Here is an 18,388-nt window from a genome sequence, read left to right as displayed (position 1 = left end):
TACCACTGTTTGCATAATATAAGGCTGTGTTATTGGTTTTAGAAAAAAGTACCATACAATATTTGCAGATCCCTATCACCTCTGTACGCATAGGGAAACGATCCCTTTATTGTGTGTGTGTGTGTGTGTGTGTGTGGGTGGGTGGGTGGGTGTCTGAGGAATGTTTTACTGCGTTTCAGCTTGCAGAGGTATCGCCACCCTTCCCATGGCCACCTGGATCCTGTCTAGGGAAGAAAAAGAAGAATGATGTTATTAAATGGCCTTCAAGAGCTACATGACTACTGAGGTGACATTACGGACCCCTTAGGATTTGTGGCATTCCTTGCGTATTTGTTTCCCGTACGTTCCACTTCGTTTCTCCTTTGTACTTGTGACACTATCTGAGGTTTTAACGCCTATCTCTATTAGGTGTGACTGGCAACCGCAGCGGGTTGAATCCTACTAGTTCAGTGTTTCCCAACTCCAGGCAGGAGTAGAGTAGCCATTTTTGTTGTAGCCCTGGAGAGGCACAGCTGATTGAAAGAGTTGAATCAGGCGCAACAACAACAAGAACAACACCAATCAATGTGAAGAGTGGGACACAGGTTAGTAGTGGATCCCCCAGTTGTCACAGTCGGGCCTCGTGTTCAACATAGCCCAGTATTTGAGTGTGTTTCCCACGCACGTAAGTAGCTTTCATTTCTTCTTCCTCCATAGTTCCCTAGAACGAACGCCCTCCCCTTTGCAGCAGAGGCCAGGCAAAAGCGCGCGCTTTCTGTGCCACTGGCTTCAATCAGGTCCACCAAACGCAGATAATAAGAGCACCAAGCACAGAAAATTACGTCATTAATTCACTTGAACTCAGCTAGCGAACACACGATGTCTGGAAGAGGTAAAGGCGGCAAGGGACTCGGAAAAGGAGGCGCCAAGCGTCACCGTAAGGTTCTCCGCGATAACATCCAGGGAATCACCAAGCCCGCCATTCGCCGTCTGGCTCGCCGTGGCGGCGTGAAGCGTATCTCCGGCCTGATCTACGAGGAGACCCGCGGTGTCCTGAAGGTGTTCCTCGAGAACGTGATCCGTGACGCCGTCACCTACACCGAGCACGCCAAGAGAAAGACCGTTACGGCCATGGACGTGGTCTACGCTCTGAAACGCCAGGGACGCACCCTGTACGGTTTCGGCGGTTAAACGCACCCTTCTCGGAACGTCAACATCCCGACTTGAACCCAAAGGCTCTTTTAAGAGCCACCCACATCCGCTTCAAAAGGGCCAAATCCATTGTCGTAGGGAACCATGAGCCACTCTTGAGTGGACGGGGAGGAGTGTTGAATGATAGGACGCTATGTTCAGTGCAGGCTTGGCGTACAGTCGTATTAAACCACGAGCCACTCTGCGTGGACGGGGAGGGAGTGTTAAATGATAGGACGCTATGTTCAGTGCAGGCTTTGCGTACAGTCGTATTAAACCACGAGCCACTCTGAGCGGACAGGACACTAATGTTCAGTGCAGGCTTTTGCGTACAGTCGGATTACGAGACACCCGAAATAAAGGCACCAGGGCTGGGAAATCCCCACCAAGTCTCACGTCTGGCCATTGTAGGACTTTTTTTGAAACACACCATTCCCCACCAGTGACAGAGCATAGGCTATGGGATAAGGGGGACAGGTCTTTGTTAGGGAAGCAAGCCTCTGAGTGGAAGGCTCTTATGCGCGCTCAGCCACTGGGCAAATGGCAGGGGCGCCTATGAGAAAGCAGGGGTGTGTCCACGGCCGGCGAATTAGCTTAGCGTCGTCTTCATAAGAGGGAAAGGGCTCTCCACCCCCTCATTCGTTTGTGAGAAGCAACGAGACATCAGCATCATGCCCGAGCCAGCAAAGTCCGCGCCCAAGAAGGGCTCCAAGAAAGCCGTCACCAAGACCGCAGGGAAAGGCGGCAAGAAGCGCCGAAAGTCTAGGAAGGAGAGCTACGCCATTTACGTGTACAAAGTCCTGAAGCAGGTCCACCCCGATACCGGCATCTCCTCCAAGGCCATGGGAATCATGAACTCGTTCGTGAACGACATCTTCGAGCGTATCGCCGGAGAGTCGTCTCGCCTGGCCCACTACAACAAGCGTTCCACCATCACCTCCAGGGAGATCCAGACCGCAGTGCGGCTGCTGCTCCCCGGGGAGCTGGCCAAGCACGCAGTGTCCGAGGGCACCAAGGCCGTGACCAAGTACACCAGCTCCAAGTAAACAGCGCATTTGGAGTGCTGTAGTAACCCAAAGGCTCTTTTAAGAGCCACCCACCCTGTCAGTGAAAGAAGCAAATCCACGTGTGTGTGTGTGTGGAGGACATGTCAAAGAGGGTTGTGTCCAATTGCGGGGGGGGGATTAATGATGCTGACATGAACAGGGTAGGAATGTGTGCATGCCAGTAGAACACAGTGAGTGGGATTCCACTGACTGGACACATGAAGAACGGTGTCAGAGCAAGTGACGTCACCGATTGAAACGAGCCGTTCCACCTGTACAAGAGGGAGGAGGAGAAGAAGAGCCTCTCTGTCTCTCTCTCTCTCTCTCGGCCTATATCAGGGCCAACAAGCACATGGGGCGCCAGCCTCCATAGCGCCGGCCGCACAGCCAGACACCAAGACCCACAGACAGACACAAAGACCGGCACGAGTCACGCTGCGGAGTCAAGCGAGGAAGGACTGCGAGAAGGGCACAAGCCCAACTACTTTGGCCCTCACCTCATCTGGATGACACGCTTTTGAAAGAGAGAGAGAGAGAGACTACCGAGCAGAAGAAAAAACACACTGTGCACAAAGAGCAGGCTACAAATCCAACTCAAGGAATAATAAAACATCACACACAAGCATGTCGTTGGACAGTGTATTATTTCCTGTGCCTCCTGGACACATGACGAATACAACGTGAAACTAGTCTCAGCCAGGCCTCACAAGTGCATGTGTTTTAAGGTCCCCAAAAGAGCTCTCCTTTAAAACACCAAGGACCACATCAGGGGACGCCGAACCATTTGATTCCCTTGCCAGACATCTCGGCTCACTCCACAATCAATGGTGCTCGCAATCGGATGCACTTTTAGCCCATTTAGGTGACAAATAGCACAGGAAAAGCAGTGCGCACCGCTCCACCCGACAGTCGAACGGTGAGGTTTTGAGCGAGTCGCAGCAAAATGCACGGGGCTTCTGCAGCCCACATGACTTTATTCTGAACGGACACAAGTCTGCTCGCTGGGCCGTTCGCTTTTGGGCCAAAAACACGGCTCCGTCGGTGACTTTTGGCCCGATATTGGCGACCAGAAAACACAAGTGAAAGAGCATTTGGCCAGCCCGGAGAAGCCGAGCTGGGTGGCTTGAGTCTACATGGTTCTCATGTCGCGTTTAAGGCCAGCCCCCTGCACCGTGTGGAGCTTCAATAGCGCAGAGCAGCGTCTACAGCAAAGTACTCCTCCTCACTCCCAGACTACCGTAGTGTTGTAAGTGTGTGTGTGTGTTTACCGGACCGAACGACAGACATGGCAGAAGTCGCACCAGCACCCGCCGCCGCCGCGCCGGCCAAGGCACCCAAGAAGAAGGCAGCAGCCAAGCCCAAGAAAGCGGGACCCAGCGTAGGCGAGCTCATCGTCAAGGCGGTGTCCGCCTCCAAGGAGAGGAGCGGCGTGTCACTGGCCGCGCTCAAGAAGTCTCTGGCGGCAGGCGGCTACGACGTGGAGAAGAACAACTCCCGTGTCAAGATCGCCGTCAAGAGCCTCGTCACCAAGGGCACCCTGGTCCAGACCAAGGGCACCGGTGCCTCCGGCTCCTTCAAGCTCAACAAGAAGGCCGTCGAGGCAAAGAAGCCCGCCAAGAAAGCCGCAGCCCCCAAAGCTAAGAAGGTGGCCGCCAAGAAGCCCGCCGCCGCCAAGAAGCCCAAGAAGGTAGCAGCCAAGAAGGCCGTGGCCGCAAAGAAGTCCCCCAAGAAGGCCAAGAAGCCCGCTACACCCAAAAAGGCCGCCAAGAGCCCAAAGAAGGTGAAGAAGCCCGCCGCAGCGGCGAAGAAAGCGGCCAAGAGCCCCAAGAAGGCTACCAAGGCAGCGAAGCCCAAAGCCGCCAAGCCCAAGGCAGCCAAGGCCAAGAAGGCAGCCCCCAAGAAGAAGTAAAGCTATTACAAACAGTGTTCTTTCTACTCGACACATGTTGTTACCACAAAAGGCTCTTTTAAGAGCCACCCACCTCTTTCCATAAAAGCGCATGTCATTCCATGTACGTCCTACCTACCTAGCTAAGAAATGAAATGAATGAGTTTTAGGCATCACATTTTCGAGTGGCTAAATGGCTTAACATTTGTCACTCAAGAGTGCAGCACCCTAACCAGTCAACATTGTTGTGTAGTGTTAGAATTCGCATGTCACATTGATCCTGATGATAATAATAAGAATACATACTATAGTGGGTTGGACAGCAGCCATTTGTATTATGAGCCACTCTCGAATTGATTGATACATGTTTCATTGATTTGAGTTCTCACTTTGGCGCTCCCGCCAACGCGAAAAAGTAACAAAAGTCGGAGGGAAACAGAGTAGCCTAGCCCTTGTCACTCTGCTGCCTGCCTGCCTGCCGGGTGGGGGCGGGCTTAGGGCTGACTGTCTGTCCCTCTCTCACTCCAATTGGATAAGGCCACACCGGTCCGGTGGCCAATCGATGCCTCTTGTGGCGAGGTATAAGTAAGGCTCTCGAGGTGGCCAGCGGCTCATTCAGACATTCTGTGACATACTGAAGCTACCAATATGAGCGGAAGAGGCAAAACCGGAGGCAAGGCCAGGGCGAAGGCAAAGACACGTTCATCCCGTGCCGGGCTCCAGTTCCCCGTGGGCCGTGTGCACAGGCTGCTGCGCAAAGGCAACTACGCCGAGCGTGTGGGCGCTGGCGCACCAGTCTACCTGGCAGCAGTGCTCGAGTACCTGACCGCTGAGATCCTGGAGTTGGCCGGAAACGCTGCCCGTGACAACAAGAAGACTCGTATCATCCCCCGTCACCTGCAGCTGGCAGTCCGTAACGACGAGGAGCTGAACAAACTGCTTGGCGGCGTGACCATCGCTCAGGGTGGTGTTCTGCCCAACATCCAGGCAGTGCTGCTCCCCAAGAAGACTGAGAAAGCCGTCAAAGCCAAGTAAAATCGCTGGTGCGGCTGCAACTTGACTACTCAACCCCCAAAGGCTCTTTTAAGAGCCAACCACCTAGCTCAGCAAAAGCGCAAAGTGTCCTTTCTGTGCCTGGCCAACTATTGGGCGTGTTTGTTAGATACACACACATATACACGGCACCGTATCATGAGACCTAAATGAAGAATAACAACTACTAGGCTAGAATGAGAGGGCAAAATATTGCGCGTAAAGTGTAACGTTGCTCGCTGCCCTAACAAAAGACCCAAGCGCGCCTCGGCGAGGGAGGGGGTTGCATTTTGGGGCGGCACGGAGAGGCCGAGCCTCCCGTCCAATGGGCGGCGGAGGAGGCCTCCGCAACGGGCCAATCGGGACGGTGCGGAGATGGTGACCAATCAGCAGACGCCGCTGCCGGCTTTATAAACTTCACATAGGCATTTGGAGGCTATACTCCGACTGTGAAAGAAGGAAGCTAGCTAGCGCCATGGCCAGAACCAAGCAAACCGCTCGCAAATCCACCGGTGGCAAAGCACCCAGGAAGCAGCTCGCCACCAAGGCTGCGCGCAAGAGCGCCCGGCCTTACCAGAAGTCCACTGAGCTGCTGATCCGCAAACTGCCTTTCCAGCGCCTGGTGCGAGAAATTGCCCAGGACTTTAAGACCGACCTGCGCTTCCAGAGTTCCGCAGTGATGGCCCTGCAGGAGGCAAGCGAGGCTTACCTGGTCGGCCTGTTCGAGGACACCAACCTGTGCGCCATCCACGCCAAGAGGGTGACCATCATGCCCAAGGACATCCAGCTGGCCCGTCGTATTCGCGGAGAGCGCGCATAAACGATGACCTGATCTCCAAAATCCCCCAAAGGCTCTTTTAAGAGCCACCTCCATATTTCAGTCAAAAAGGCACAATTGTTCCATTAGTACACGCCCCTTTCCCACCGTGTATGTTGTAGACGAACACGTCGCGTTCCCTGCTCTCGAGTCCCTACAGACCGTGGTTCGATTCCAGGCTGTATCACCACCGGCCGTGATTGTAAATCAGAGTTGATTCGTTTCAATAACGCTCTCTTTCTTATATGTAATTAGATGTATGCCTAGAGTAGAAGAGGGGAAAATAGAGTAGCAGTAATGAGTGATAGTAATGATATAGGGCAAAAAGTGGGCAAAATTGTCACTATGTAGCTAAGAACAACTGACTTTGAAAGTCCCATGTTGCAGTGCCGCTGCTGAGAGGGGAAAATTTTCCCGTGGAGCACGGAGGCCATCTAGTGGTTAAACGCGGGTACTGGCACGTCATAGTGGCTCCCTATTGGTATTTGATCTTGAGGCCAGCGTTTCCCAAACTCGGTCCTCGGGTCCCCAAGTGGGGCACGTTGTGTTTTTTCGAATCCAATTGCTCTTGGAATGTAACATGCTAGAGTATGTCTTTTCCTTTGTGAAAATGTCCATTCAATAATTTCTGGGCCATGTGACATTCCTCGATGTGCCAAAAAATCCCTGTTTTGATCCGATCATTACAACGTTAGCTGCGTGCACCCCATAATTCATGCGACTGACTAAGCTATTGAAAGTAAATTGATATATCTCTGTCCAGCGCAAGTGAAAGGTGGTCGAAAAAAGTGGTACCAAGGTTTTGGTTGAAGGGACAGGAAATGTGGTAGGCCACCAAATTAGTTTGTGTGAGTGCATAGGTAAGTTGTTTCGATATGGTGGAATAAATGGAGAAATGAAAGGAATCAATTTAGTGGGATGAATTCAGTGTGCGATTGAATATTCCAATGACATACCCATTGTTAGTCCTTTCGACTAGATCCGAGATCCCTTCATAGAAAAGGTATCAGGACAGCAGGAATCAATAGATGTAATCATCAAGGGCTTGCAAAAGAGCTGTTACGAAACAGGACACGAGCAGCCGTGATGATAGCCCTATTAGTAGTTGACCAATTACAGAATAGCAATCACCAATGCAGGCAGGTACGTGGTGATTGCTGCATTGGCTTCGTAAATAGGCTTCATAAGGAACTAAATGGCTCAGCACATGACATCTTCACAGTGCATAATATTTGATAGTACTGACTCCCGTTGAGTAGAGTCGTGTGTCTTTGGCGTGATTTGAAGTCGACTTCTGATGTGGGATTTAGTTGATTTTTACCAGAATATTTGCTGATGAATCGAAACCCCTTGACCAAATGATAAGACAAAGTAAAGGCCCTAAATGCAGCAATGACACGGCTAAAGTGTGTCATTGCAGGACCAAAGAGCAGGAATTGTCTGCTGTTGCATCTTCACTCATGAGACAGGTAATAGCGGAGCTCCGTGGTGCTGAAAAGGACAGCGCCCCTGGCCATTTGCCAAAGCCTATTTCCCGTTGGAGGGATTCTTGACATGCTATAGGCACAGTTCAGTACACCCCTCACCAACCGATTCTCGGGGTGCATTGGTGTAAAATGTGATCGTCGAGATACAGTTGTATAGGCTACACCAGTAGGGGAGCTTACAGATAAAGAGTGCATTAGGCTAGAGAGAAAAGTAGCATTCCGTTGTTCATAAAGTAGGTGAATGTAACTTACCCTCTTTTGATACTTGAGAAACATACATTCACATGATGTCCAAATCTGCAAGAGACAAACCAGCAGAAAATCAGCAGGTGAACAAAAGGGTTAAATGAATATGATTTAAGAGCAGTGAAATGAAGTAATAGTGACATAGATTGTAAGAAATGAAATCTACCATGTGAACATTACATTGTGGCTTTAGAAGAGCATGTATTTGTAGATGAATGACAGATTAGGTTTTGTGACAAAGTAACTGTATAATTTGAGATACTCTCCATGAGCATGTGTTTGCCTATTTGATGATCTGTTGTAAATATTGTTTGATTTTGACCACATACTTGTTGTGACAATTGCATCAGGTTGAGGGAGAAATGCTCTGTGTGGCCATTGTGAGTGGCACTTCTGATCCAGCAGGTGGTGTTAAGATCCCTCCCTATGTGGCTTGAATGATGAGCCAGTGTTGGCAAAATGACTTGTGGTCCAGCGGGTGGCGGTGAAATGCCTCCCTATCTATAATATGTCTTGACCTATTCCTTTGACATTGTTCACTTGATTGGAGATGATTCCGGTGTTCTTCGTGTCCTCTTCATGAGCACTTCTGCACGTCTTCCTTCCTGTCTTGCCATGTGGGTTCCACGGAGGTGTGTGTTTTTGTTAGATATCACTGGGCACATTCCTAACGTGGAGGTCGTTTGCATAGCTCATGTCATGTGGATATATAAAGTATTGTATTGTAAGGTATGTTAGTCTACGGACGGTCTGACATTGATCGTCAATATATTGATGTATTCCAATTCCATTTGGGTGTATTGTGTGGAATGTTGGAACATGGTTATATCTTACTTGTTAGACTTGACTGTGCTGTTGGAGCTGGTAACACAAGCATTTCCCGACATCTGCTAAACAGGGTTATGTATATCTCTCTAGTCACCCCCAAAAGCAAATCTTTCTTTGGCCGTCTCTCCTTCCAGTTGTCTGCTGCCAATGACTGGAAGGAACTACAAAAATCTCTGAAACTGGAAACACTTATCTCCCTCACTAGCTTTAAGCAGCAACTGTCAGAGCAGCTCACAGATTACTGCACCTGTACATAGGCCACCTATAATTTAGGCCAAACAACTACCTCTTTCCCTACTGTATTTAAATAATTAATTTATTTTGCTCCCTTGCACCCCATTATTTGTATTTGTACTTTGCACATTTCTTCCATTGCAAATGTACCATTCCAGTGTTTTACTTGCTATATTGTATTTACTTTGCCACCATGGCCTTTTTTTTGCCTTTACCTCCCCTATCTCACCTCATTTGCTCACATCGTATATAGACTTGTTTATACTGTATTATTGACTGTATGTTTGTTTTACTCCATGTGTAAGTCTGTGTCGTCGTATGTGTCGAACTGCTTTGCTTTATCTTTGCCAGGTCGCAATTGTAAATGAGAACTTGTTCTCAACTTGCCTACCTGGTTAAATAAAGGTGAAATTAAAAATGAATAAAAAATGTGCCTATTTGATTAGGACTTTTCCTCTAAGTGTCGCACTTCCATTTCCACTTTATGTCCCCGTTAGGGAGCTGTCATTTATGCTGCAGGCTCATTACCTCCAATGTCATTGTGGTCCAAGTTCAAATCCTAGGCTATAGGGTGTGGTAACAGGCCCTCTGTTATTTGTTGTTGTACTCTGCATGTGAAGTATCTGCCCTGTAGCCTGTAGAGGAACACAAACAGTTGAAGGGAACAAGTGACAGAGTCTAACCTGCTGTTGAACACAAACTCCAAGTCCTATGATGTTGCTCTGTGAAGAAGGTTAGCTTTTCAGCATTCAATTCCTGGCAGCCTTCTTCTCCCTGGTTGATTTGTGAATGCGAGTGATTAGAGAATGTTTGGCTTGGGTATCCAAGGTGTTTGACATTGTTGAGGACCAGTGTTCCGAGGGGCCGACTGTGACATCATAAAGCGGAATGTAGTTAGCGTGCTGTTTGAGGGATTCCAATTCAGTCGGTTGCACCCTTCCAGGCAGTGCAGTTGCGCTTCAAGTGTGCTCTCTGTGTGATGACTTGTTGTGCCTACACGGAGTACAGCTACGAACGGACGTGACATTTGGGGTAAGCCTAAGCCTTTTCGTAACCTTAACCTATTTCTTCTAACTTGCTATGACCGAGGGCCGGCAGCCACTAAGTACAGGTAAGAGACAATTATGGCAACAATAAGTTGTAAGATGAATGTGAAGAGTGGGACACCAATCAATGTGAAGAGTGGGACACAGGTTAGTAGTGGATCCCCCAGTTGTCACAGTTGGGCCTTGTGTTCAACATAGCTCAGTATTTGAGTGTGTTTCCCACGCACGTAAGTAGCTTTCATTTCTTCTTCCTCCATAGTTCACCTGAGATGTGAATCAACTGCACCGATTGATCAATCGCCAGTATGTGCCCTTGGGCCTCATTTGTCCCCTTTGAAATGACCTGTTGAGATCATTCGATGCAACATCTGAGGCTATCTGGCCTATAAAGGATCCACCTCATACCACTATTTGCATAATATAAGGCTGTGTTATTGGTTTTAGAAAAAAGTACCATACAATATTTGCAGATCCCTATCACCTCTGTACGCATAGGGAAACGATCCCTTTATTGTGTGTGTGTGTGTGTTGGGTGGGTGGGTGGGTGTCTGAGGAATGTTTTACTGCGTTTCAGCTTGCAGAGGTATCGCCACCCTTCCCATGGCCACCTGGATCCTGTCTAGGGAAGAAAAAGAAGAATGATGTTATTAAATGGCCTTCAAGAGCTACATGACTACTGAGGTGACATTACGGACCCCTTAGGATTTGTGGCATTCCTTGCGTATTTGTTTCCCGTACGTTCCACTTCGTTTCTCCTTTGTACTTGTGACACTATCTGAGGTTTTAACGCCTATCTCTATTAGGTGTGACTGGCAACCGCAGCGGGTTGAATCCTACTAGTTCAGTGTTTCCCAACTCCAGGCAGGAGTAGAGTAGCCATTTTTGTTGTAGCCCTGGAGAGGCACAGCTGATTGAAAGAGTTGAATCAGGTGCAACAACAACAAGAACAACACCAATCAATGTGAAGAGTGGGACACAGGTTAGTAGTGGATCCCCCAGTTGTCACAGTCGGGCCTCGTGTTCAACATAGCCCAGTATTTGAGTGTGTTTCCCACGCACGTAAGTAGCTTTCATTTCTTCTTCCTCCATAGTTCCCTAGAACGAACGCCCTCCCCTTTGCAGCAGAGGCCAGGCAAAAGCGCGCGCTTTCTGTGCCACTGGCTTCAATCAGGTCCACCAAACGCAGATAATAAGAGCACCAAGCACAGAAAATTACGTCATTAATTCACTTGAACTCAGCTAGCGAACACACGATGTCTGGAAGAGGTAAAGGCGGCAAGGGACTCGGAAAAGGAGGCGCCAAGCGTCACCGTAAGGTTCTCCGCGATAACATCCAGGGAATCACCAAGCCCGCCATTCGCCGTCTGGCTCGCCGTGGCGGCGTGAAGCGTATCTCCGGCCTGATCTACGAGGAGACCCGCGGTGTCCTGAAGGTGTTCCTCGAGAACGTGATCCGTGACGCCGTCACCTACACCGAGCACGCCAAGAGAAAGACCGTTACGGCCATGGACGTGGTCTACGCTCTGAAACGCCAGGGACGCACCCTGTACGGTTTCGGCGGTTAAACGCACCCTTCTCGGAACGTCAACATCCCGACTTGAACCCAAAGGCTCTTTTAAGAGCCACCCACATCCGCTTCAAAAGGGCCAAATCCATTGTCGTAGGGAACCATGAGCCACTCTTGAGTGGACGGGGAGGGAGTGTTGAATGATAGGACGCTATGTTCAGTGCAGGCTTGGCGTACAGTCGTATTAAACCACGAGCCACTCTGCGTGGACGGGGAGGGAGTGTTAAATGATAGGACGCTATGTTCAGTGCAGGCTTTGCGTACAGTCGTATTAAACCACGAGCCACTCTGAGCGGACAGGACACTAATGTTCAGTGCAGGCTTTTGCGTACAGTCGGATTACGAGACACCCGAAATAAAGGCACCAGGGCTGGGAAATCCCCACCAAGTCTCACGTCTGGCCATTGTAGGACTTTTTTTGAAACACACCATTCCCCACCAGTGACAGAGCATAGGCTATGGGATAAGGGGGACAGGTCTTTGTTAGGGAAGCAAGCCTCTGAGTGGAAGGCTCTTATGCGCGCTCAGCTCCACTGGGCAAATGGCAGGGGCGCCTATGAGAAAGCAGGGGTGTGTCCACGGCCGGCGAATTAGCTTAGCGTCGTCTTCATAAGAGGGAAAGGGCTCTCCACCCCTCATTCGTTTGTGAGAAGCAACGAGACATCAGCATCATGCCCGAGCCAGCAAAGTCCGCGCCCAAGAAGGGCTCCAAGAAAGCCGTCACCAAGACCGCAGGGAAAGGCGGCAAGAAGCGCCGAAAGTCTAGGAAGGAGAGCTACGCCATTTACGTGTACAAAGTCCTGAAGCAGGTCCACCCCGATACCGGCATCTCCTCCAAGGCCATGGGAATCATGAACTCGTTCGTGAACGACATCTTCGAGCGTATCGCCGGAGAGTCGTCTCGCCTGGCCCACTACAACAAGCGTTCCACCATCACCTCCAGGGAGATCCAGACCGCAGTGCGGCTGCTGCTCCCCGGGAGCTGGCCAAGCACGCAGTGTCCGAGGGCACCAAGGCCGTGACCAAGTACACCAGCTCCAAGTAAACAGCGCATTTGGAGTGCTGTAGTAACCCAAAGGCTCTTTTAAGAGCCACCCACCCTGTCAGTGAAAGAAGCAAATCCACGTGTGTGTGTGTGGAGGACATGTCAAAGAGGGTTGTGTCCAATTGCGGGGGGGATTAATGATGCTGACATGAACAGGGTAGGAATGTGTGCATGCCAGTAGAACACAGTGAGTGGGATTCCACTGACTGGACACATGAAGAACGGTGTCAGAGCAAGTGACGTCACCGATTGAAACGAGCCGTTCCACCTGTACAAGAGGGAGGAGGAGAAGAAGAGCCTCTCTGTCTCTCTCTCTCTCTCGGCCTATATCAGGGCCAACAAGCACATGGGGCGCCAGCCTCCATAGCGCCGGCCGCACAGCCAGACACCAAGACCCACAGACAGACACAAAGACCGGCACGAGTCACGCTGCGGAGTCAAGCGAGGAAGGACTGCGAGAAGGGCACAAGCCCAACTACTTTGGCCCTCACCTCATCTGGATGACACGCTTTTGAAAGAGAGAGAGAGAGACTACCGAGCAGAAGAAAAAACACACTGTGCACAAAGAGCAGGCTACAAATCCAACTCAAGGAATAATAAAACATCACACACAAGCATGTCGTTGGACAGTGTATTATTTCCTGTGCCTCCTGGACACATGACGAATACAACGTGAAACTAGTCTCAGCCAGGCCTCACAAGTGCATGTGTTTTAAGGTCCCCAAAAGAGCTCTCCTTTAAAACACCAAGGACCACATCAGGGGACGCCGAACCATTTGATTCCCTTGCCAGACATCTCGGCTCACTCCACAATCAATGGTGCTCGCAATCGGATGCACTTTTAGCCCATTTAGGTGACAAATAGCACAGGAAAAGCAGTGCGCACCGCTCCACCCGACAGTCGAACGGTGAGGTTTTGAGCGAGTCGCAGCAAAATGCACGGGGCTTCTGCAGCCCACATGACTTTATTCTGAACGGACACAAGTCTGCTCGCTGGGCCGTTCGCTTTTGGGCCAAAAACACGGCTCCGTCGGTGACTTTTGGCCCGATATTGGCGACCAGAAAACACAAGTGAAAGAGCATTTGGCCAGCCCGGAGAAGCCGAGCTGGGTGGCTTGAGTCTACATGGTTCTCATGTCGCGTTTAAGGCCAGCCCCCTGCACCGTGTGGAGCTTCAATAGCGCAGAGCAGCGTCTACAGCAAAGTACTCCTCCTCACTCCCAGACTACCGTAGTGTTGTAAGTGTGTGTGTGTTTACCGGACCGAACGACAGACATGGCAGAAGTCGCACCAGCACCCGCCGCCGCCGCGCCGGCCAAGGCACCCAAGAAGAAGGCAGCAGCCAAGCCCAAGAAAGCGGGACCCAGCGTAGGCGAGCTCATCGTCAAGGCGGTGTCCGCCTCCAAGGAGAGGAGCGGCGTGTCCCTGGCCGCGCTCAAGAAGTCTCTGGCGGCAGGCGGCTACGACGTGGAGAAGAACAACTCCCGTGTCAAGATCGCCGTCAAGAGCCTCGTCACCAAGGGCACCCTGGTCCAGACCAAGGGCACCGGTGCCTCCGGCTCCTTCAAGCTCAACAAGAAGGCCGTCGAGGCAAAGAAGCCCGCCAAGAAAGCCGCAGCCCCCAAAGCTAAGAAGGTGGCCGCCAAGAAGCCCGCCGCCGCCAAGAAGCCCAAGAAGGTAGCAGCCAAGAAGGCCGTGGCCGCAAAGAAGTCCCCCAAGAAGGCCAAGAAGCCCGCTACACCCAAAAGGCCGCCAAGAGCCCAAAGAAGGTGAAGAAGCCCGCCGCAGCGGCGAAGAAAGCGGCCAAGAGCCCCAAGAAGGCTACCAAGGCAGCGAAGCCCAAAGCCGCCAAGCCCAAGGCAGCCAAGGCCAAGAAGGCAGCCCCCAAGAAGAAGTAAAGCTATTACAAACAGTGTTCTTTCTACTCGACACATGTTGTTACCACAAAAGGCTCTTTTAAGAGCCACCCACCTCTTTCCATAAAAGCGCATGTCATTCCATGTACGTCCTACCTACCTAGCTAAGAAATGAAATGAATGAGTTTTAGGCATCACATTTTCGAGTGGCTAAATGGCTTAACATTTGTCACTCAAGAGTGCAGCACCCTAACCAGTCAACATTGTTGTGTAGTGTTAGAATTCGCATGTCACATTGATCCTGATGATAATAATAAGAATACATACTATAGTGGGTTGGACAGCAGCCATTTGTATTATGAGCCACTCTCGAATTGATTGATACATGTTTCATTGATTTGAGTTCTCACTTTGGCGCTCCCGCCAACGCGAAAAAAGTAACAAAAGTCGGAGGGAAACAGAGTAGCCTAGCCCTTGTCACTCTGCTGCCTGCCTGCCTGCCTGCCTGGGTGGGGTGGGGGCGGGCTTAGGGCTGACTGTCTGTCCCTCTCTCACTCCAATTGGATAAGGCCACACCGGTCCGGTGGCCAATCGATGCCTCTTGTGGCGAGGTATAAGTAAGGCTCTCGAGGTGGCCAGCGGCTCATTCAGACATTCTGTGACATACTGAAGCTACCAATATGAGCGGAAGAGGCAAAACCGGAGGCAAGGCCAGGGCGAAGGCAAAGACACGTTCATCCCGTGCCGGGCTCCAGTTCCCCGTGGGCCGTGTGCACAGGCTGCTGCGCAAAGGCAACTACGCCGAGCGTGTGGGCGCTGGCGCACCAGTCTACCTGGCAGCAGTGCTCGAGTACCTGACCGCTGAGATCCTGGAGTTGGCCGGAAACGCTGCCCGTGACAACAAGAAGACTCGTATCATCCCCCGTCACCTGCAGCTGGCAGTCCGTAACGACGAGGAGCTGAACAAACTGCTTGGCGGCGTGACCATCGCTCAGGGTGGTGTTCTGCCCAACATCCAGGCAGTGCTGCTCCCCAAGAAGACTGAGAAAGCCGTCAAAGCCAAGTAAAATCGCTGGTGCGGCTGCAACTTGACTACTCAACCCCCAAAGGCTCTTTTAAGAGCCAACCACCTAGCTCAGCAAAAGCGCAAAGTGTCCTTTCTGTGCCTGGCCAACTATTGGGCGTGTTTGTTAGATACACACACATATACACGGCACCGTATCATGAGACCTAAATGAAGAATAACAACTACTAGGCTAGAATGAGAGGGCAAAATATTGCGCGTAAAGTGTAACGTTGCTCGCTGCCCTAACAAAAGACCCAAGCGCGCCTCGGCGAGGGAGGGGTTGCATTTTGGGGCGGCACGGAGAGGCCGAGCCTCCCGTCCAATGGGCGGCGGAGGAGGCCTCCGCAACGGGCCAATCGGGACGGTGCGGAGATGGTGACCAATCAGCAGACGCCGCTGCCGGCTTTATAAACTTCACATAGGCATTTGGAGGCTATACTCCGACTGTGAAAGAAGGAAGCTAGCTAGCGCCATGGCCAGAACCAAGCAAACCGCTCGCAAATCCACCGGTGGCAAAGCACCCAGGAAGCAGCTCGCCACCAAGGCTGCGCGCAAGAGCGCCCGGCCACCGGCGGCGTGAAGAAGCCTCACCGTTACAGGCCCGGCACCGTGGCTCTTAGAGAGATCCGTCGTTACCAGAAGTCCACTGAGCTGCTGATCCGCAAACTGCCTTTCCAGCGCCTGGTGCGAGAAATTGCCCAGGACTTTAAGACCGACCTGCGCTTCCAGAGTTCCGCAGTGATGGCCCTGCAGGAGGCAAGCGAGGCTTACCTGGTCGGCCTGTTCGAGGACACCAACCTGTGCGCCATCCACGCCAAGAGGGTGACCATCATGCCCAAGGACATCCAGCTGGCCCGTCGTATTCGCGGAGAGCGCGCATAAACGATGACCTGATCTCCAAAATCCCCCAAAGGCTCTTTTAAGAGCCACCTCCATATTTCAGTCAAAAAGGCACAATTGTTCCATTAGTACACGCCCCTTTCCCACCGTGTATGTTGTAGACGAACACGTCGCGTTCCCTGCTCTCGAGTCCCTACAGACCGTGGTTCGATTCCAGGCTGTATCACCACCGGCCGTGATTGTAAATCAGAGTTGATTCGTTTCAATAACGCTCTCTTTCTTATATGTAATTAGATGTATGCCTAGAGTAGAAGAGGGGAAAATAGAGTAGCAGTAATGAGTGATAGTAATGATATAGGGCAAAAAGTGGGCAAAATTGTCACTATGTAGCTAAGAACAACTGACTTTGAAAGTCCCATGTTGCAGTGCCGCTGCTGAGAGGGGAAAATTTTCCCGTGGAGCACGGAGGCCATCTAGTGGTTAAACGCGGGTACTGGCACGTCATAGTGGCTCCCTATTGGTATTTGATCTTGAGGCCAGCGTTTCCCAAACTCGGTCCTCGGGTCCCCAAGTGGGGCACGTTGTGTTTTTTCGAATCCAATTGCTCTTGGAATGTAACATGCTAGAGTATGTCTTTTCCTTTGTGAAAATGTCCATTCAATAATTTCTGGGCCATGTGACATTCCTCGATGTGCCAAAAAATCCCTGTTTTGATCCGATCATTACAACGTTAGCTGCGTGCACCCCATAATTCATGCGACTGACTAAGCTATTGAAAGTAAATTGATATATCTCTGTCCAGCGCAAGTGAAAGGTGGTCGAAAAAAGTGGTACCAAGGTTTTGGTTGAAGGGACAGGAAATGTGGTAGGCCACCAAATTAGTTTGTGTGAGTGCATAGGTAAGTTGTTTCGATATGGTGGAATAAATGGAGAAATGAAAGGAATCAATTTAGTGGGATGAATTCAGTGTGCGATTGAATATTCCAATGACTACCCATTGTTAGTCCTTTCGACTAGATCCGAGATCCCTTCATAGAAAAGGTATCAGGACAGCAGGAATCAATAGATGTAATCATCGAGGGCTTGCAAAAGAGCTGTTACGAAACAGGACACGAGCAGCCGTGATGATAGCCCTATTAGTAGTTGACCAATTACAGAATAGCAATCACCAATGCAGGCAGGTACGTGGTGATTGCTGCATTGGCTTCGTAAATAGGCTTCATAAGGAACTAAATGGCTCAGCACATGACATCTTCACAGTGCATAATATTTGATAGTACTGACTCCCGTTGAGTAGAGTCGTGTGTCTTTGGCGTGATTTGAAGTCGACTTCTGATGTGGGATTTAGTTGATTTTTACCAGAATATTTGCTGATGAATCGAAACCCCTTGACCAAATGATAAGACAAAGTAAAGGCCCTAAATGCAGCAATGACACGGCTAAAGTGTGTCATTGCAGGACCAAAGAGCAGGAATTGTCTGCTGTTGCATCTTCACTCATGAGACAGGTAATAGCGGAGCTCCGTGGTGCTGAAAAGGACAGCGCCCCTGGCCATTTGCCCAAGCCTATTTCCCGTTGGAGGGATTCTTGACATGCTATAGGCACAGTTCAGTACACCCCTCACCAACCGATTCTCGGGGTGCATTGGTGTAAAATGTGATCGTCGAGATACAGTTGTATAGGCTACACCAGTAGGGGAGCTTACAGATAAAGAGTGCATTAGGCTAGAGAGAAAAGTAGCATTCCGTTGTTCATAAAGTAGGTGAATGTAACTTACCCTCTTTTGATACTTGAGAAACATACATTCACATGATGTCCAAATCTGCAAGAGACAAACCAGCAGAAAATCAGCAGGTGAACAAAAGGGTTAAATGAATATGATTTAAGAGCAGTGAAATGAAGTAATAGTGACATAGATTGTAAGAAATGAAATCTACCATGTGAACATTACATTGTGGCTTTAGAAGAGCATGTATTTGTAGATGAATGACAGATTAGGTTTTGTGACAAAGTAACTGTATAATTTGAGATACTCTCCATGAGCATGTGTTTGCCTATTTGATGATCTGTTGTAAATATTGTTTGATTTTGACCACATACTTGTTGTGACAATTGCATCAGGTTGAGGGAGAAATGCTCTGTGTGGCCATTGTGAGTGGCACTTCTGATCCAGCAGGTGGTGTTAAGATCCCTCCCTATGTGGCTTGAATGATGAGCCAG

The 18,388-nt window shown here is 50.3% G+C and overlaps 6 protein-coding genes and 3 pseudogenes across 6 annotated transcripts; all 9 read left to right on the top strand.

Annotated features, from left to right (window-relative positions):
* The first annotated feature begins 578 nt into the window (after positions 1-578).
* Positions 579-1,274, top strand: LOC135533237 (histone H4). The gene has a single exon (XM_064960646.1). The coding sequence runs from the start codon at positions 859-861 to the stop codon at positions 1,168-1,170; it is 312 nt and encodes a 103-aa protein (XP_064816718.1). The 5' UTR covers positions 579-858; the 3' UTR covers positions 1,171-1,274.
* A 462-nt stretch (positions 1,275-1,736) lies between these two features.
* On the top strand, positions 1,737-2,741 carry LOC135533233 (histone H2B). The gene has a single exon (XM_064960643.1). It carries the CDS (start codon positions 1,842-1,844, stop codon positions 2,214-2,216), a length of 375 nt encoding a protein of 124 aa, XP_064816715.1. The 5' UTR covers positions 1,737-1,841; the 3' UTR covers positions 2,217-2,741.
* A 618-nt stretch (positions 2,742-3,359) lies between these two features.
* Positions 3,360-4,125, top strand: LOC135533229 (histone H1). Its single transcript, XM_064960642.1, has one exon. The coding sequence runs from the start codon at positions 3,502-3,504 to the stop codon at positions 4,123-4,125; it is 624 nt and encodes a 207-aa protein (XP_064816714.1). The 5' UTR covers positions 3,360-3,501.
* A 627-nt stretch (positions 4,126-4,752) lies between these two features.
* LOC135533238 (histone H2AX-like) lies at positions 4,753-15,602 on the top strand. The gene is made up of 3 exons (XM_064960647.1): positions 4,753-5,135; positions 12,563-12,573; positions 14,935-15,602. The coding sequence occupies exons 1-3, from the start codon at positions 4,753-4,755 to the stop codon at positions 15,327-15,329; spliced, it is 789 nt and encodes a 262-aa protein (XP_064816719.1). The 3' UTR covers positions 15,330-15,602.
* LOC135533235 (uncharacterized) lies at positions 5,142-9,208 on the top strand. Its single transcript, XM_064960644.1, has one exon. The coding sequence runs from the start codon at positions 5,612-5,614 to the stop codon at positions 5,954-5,956; it is 345 nt and encodes a 114-aa protein (XP_064816716.1). The 5' UTR covers positions 5,142-5,611; the 3' UTR covers positions 5,957-9,208.
* LOC135533236 (histone H4) lies at positions 10,997-11,419 on the top strand. The gene has a single exon (XM_064960645.1). It carries the CDS (start codon positions 11,048-11,050, stop codon positions 11,357-11,359), a length of 312 nt encoding a protein of 103 aa, XP_064816717.1. The 5' UTR covers positions 10,997-11,047; the 3' UTR covers positions 11,360-11,419.
* Positions 11,991-12,925, top strand: LOC135533234 (histone H2B-like; annotated as a pseudogene).
* On the top strand, positions 13,447-14,672 carry LOC135533231 (histone H1-like; annotated as a pseudogene).
* Positions 15,603-15,609: 7 nt separating the features above from the next.
* Positions 15,610-17,153, top strand: LOC135533232 (histone H3-like; annotated as a pseudogene).
* The last annotated feature ends 1,235 nt before the right edge of the window (positions 17,154-18,388 follow it).

This window comes from Oncorhynchus masou, unplaced genomic scaffold (genome assembly GCF_036934945.1).
Source record: "Oncorhynchus masou masou isolate Uvic2021 unplaced genomic scaffold, UVic_Omas_1.1 unplaced_scaffold_2284, whole genome shotgun sequence".
Lineage (NCBI taxonomy): Eukaryota > Metazoa > Chordata > Actinopteri > Salmoniformes > Salmonidae > Oncorhynchus > Oncorhynchus masou.
This window is presented reverse-complemented; position numbering and strand designations above follow the sequence as displayed.

Excerpts from the sequence above, each read along its gene's own strand:
- LOC135533237 (XM_064960646.1), top strand. The coding sequence starts at position 859 with ATGTCTGGAAGAGGTAAAGGCGGCAAGGGACTCGGAAAAGGAGGCGCC.
- LOC135533236 (XM_064960645.1), top strand. The coding sequence starts at position 11,048 with ATGTCTGGAAGAGGTAAAGGCGGCAAGGGACTCGGAAAAGGAGGCGCC.
- LOC135533235 (XM_064960644.1), top strand. The coding sequence starts at position 5,612 with ATGGCCAGAACCAAGCAAACCGCTCGCAAATCCACCGGTGGCAAAGCA.
- LOC135533233 (XM_064960643.1), top strand. The coding sequence starts at position 1,842 with ATGCCCGAGCCAGCAAAGTCCGCGCCCAAGAAGGGCTCCAAGAAAGCC.
- LOC135533238 (XM_064960647.1), top strand. The coding sequence starts at position 4,753 with ATGAGCGGAAGAGGCAAAACCGGAGGCAAGGCCAGGGCGAAGGCAAAG.
- LOC135533229 (XM_064960642.1), top strand. The coding sequence starts at position 3,502 with ATGGCAGAAGTCGCACCAGCACCCGCCGCCGCCGCGCCGGCCAAGGCA.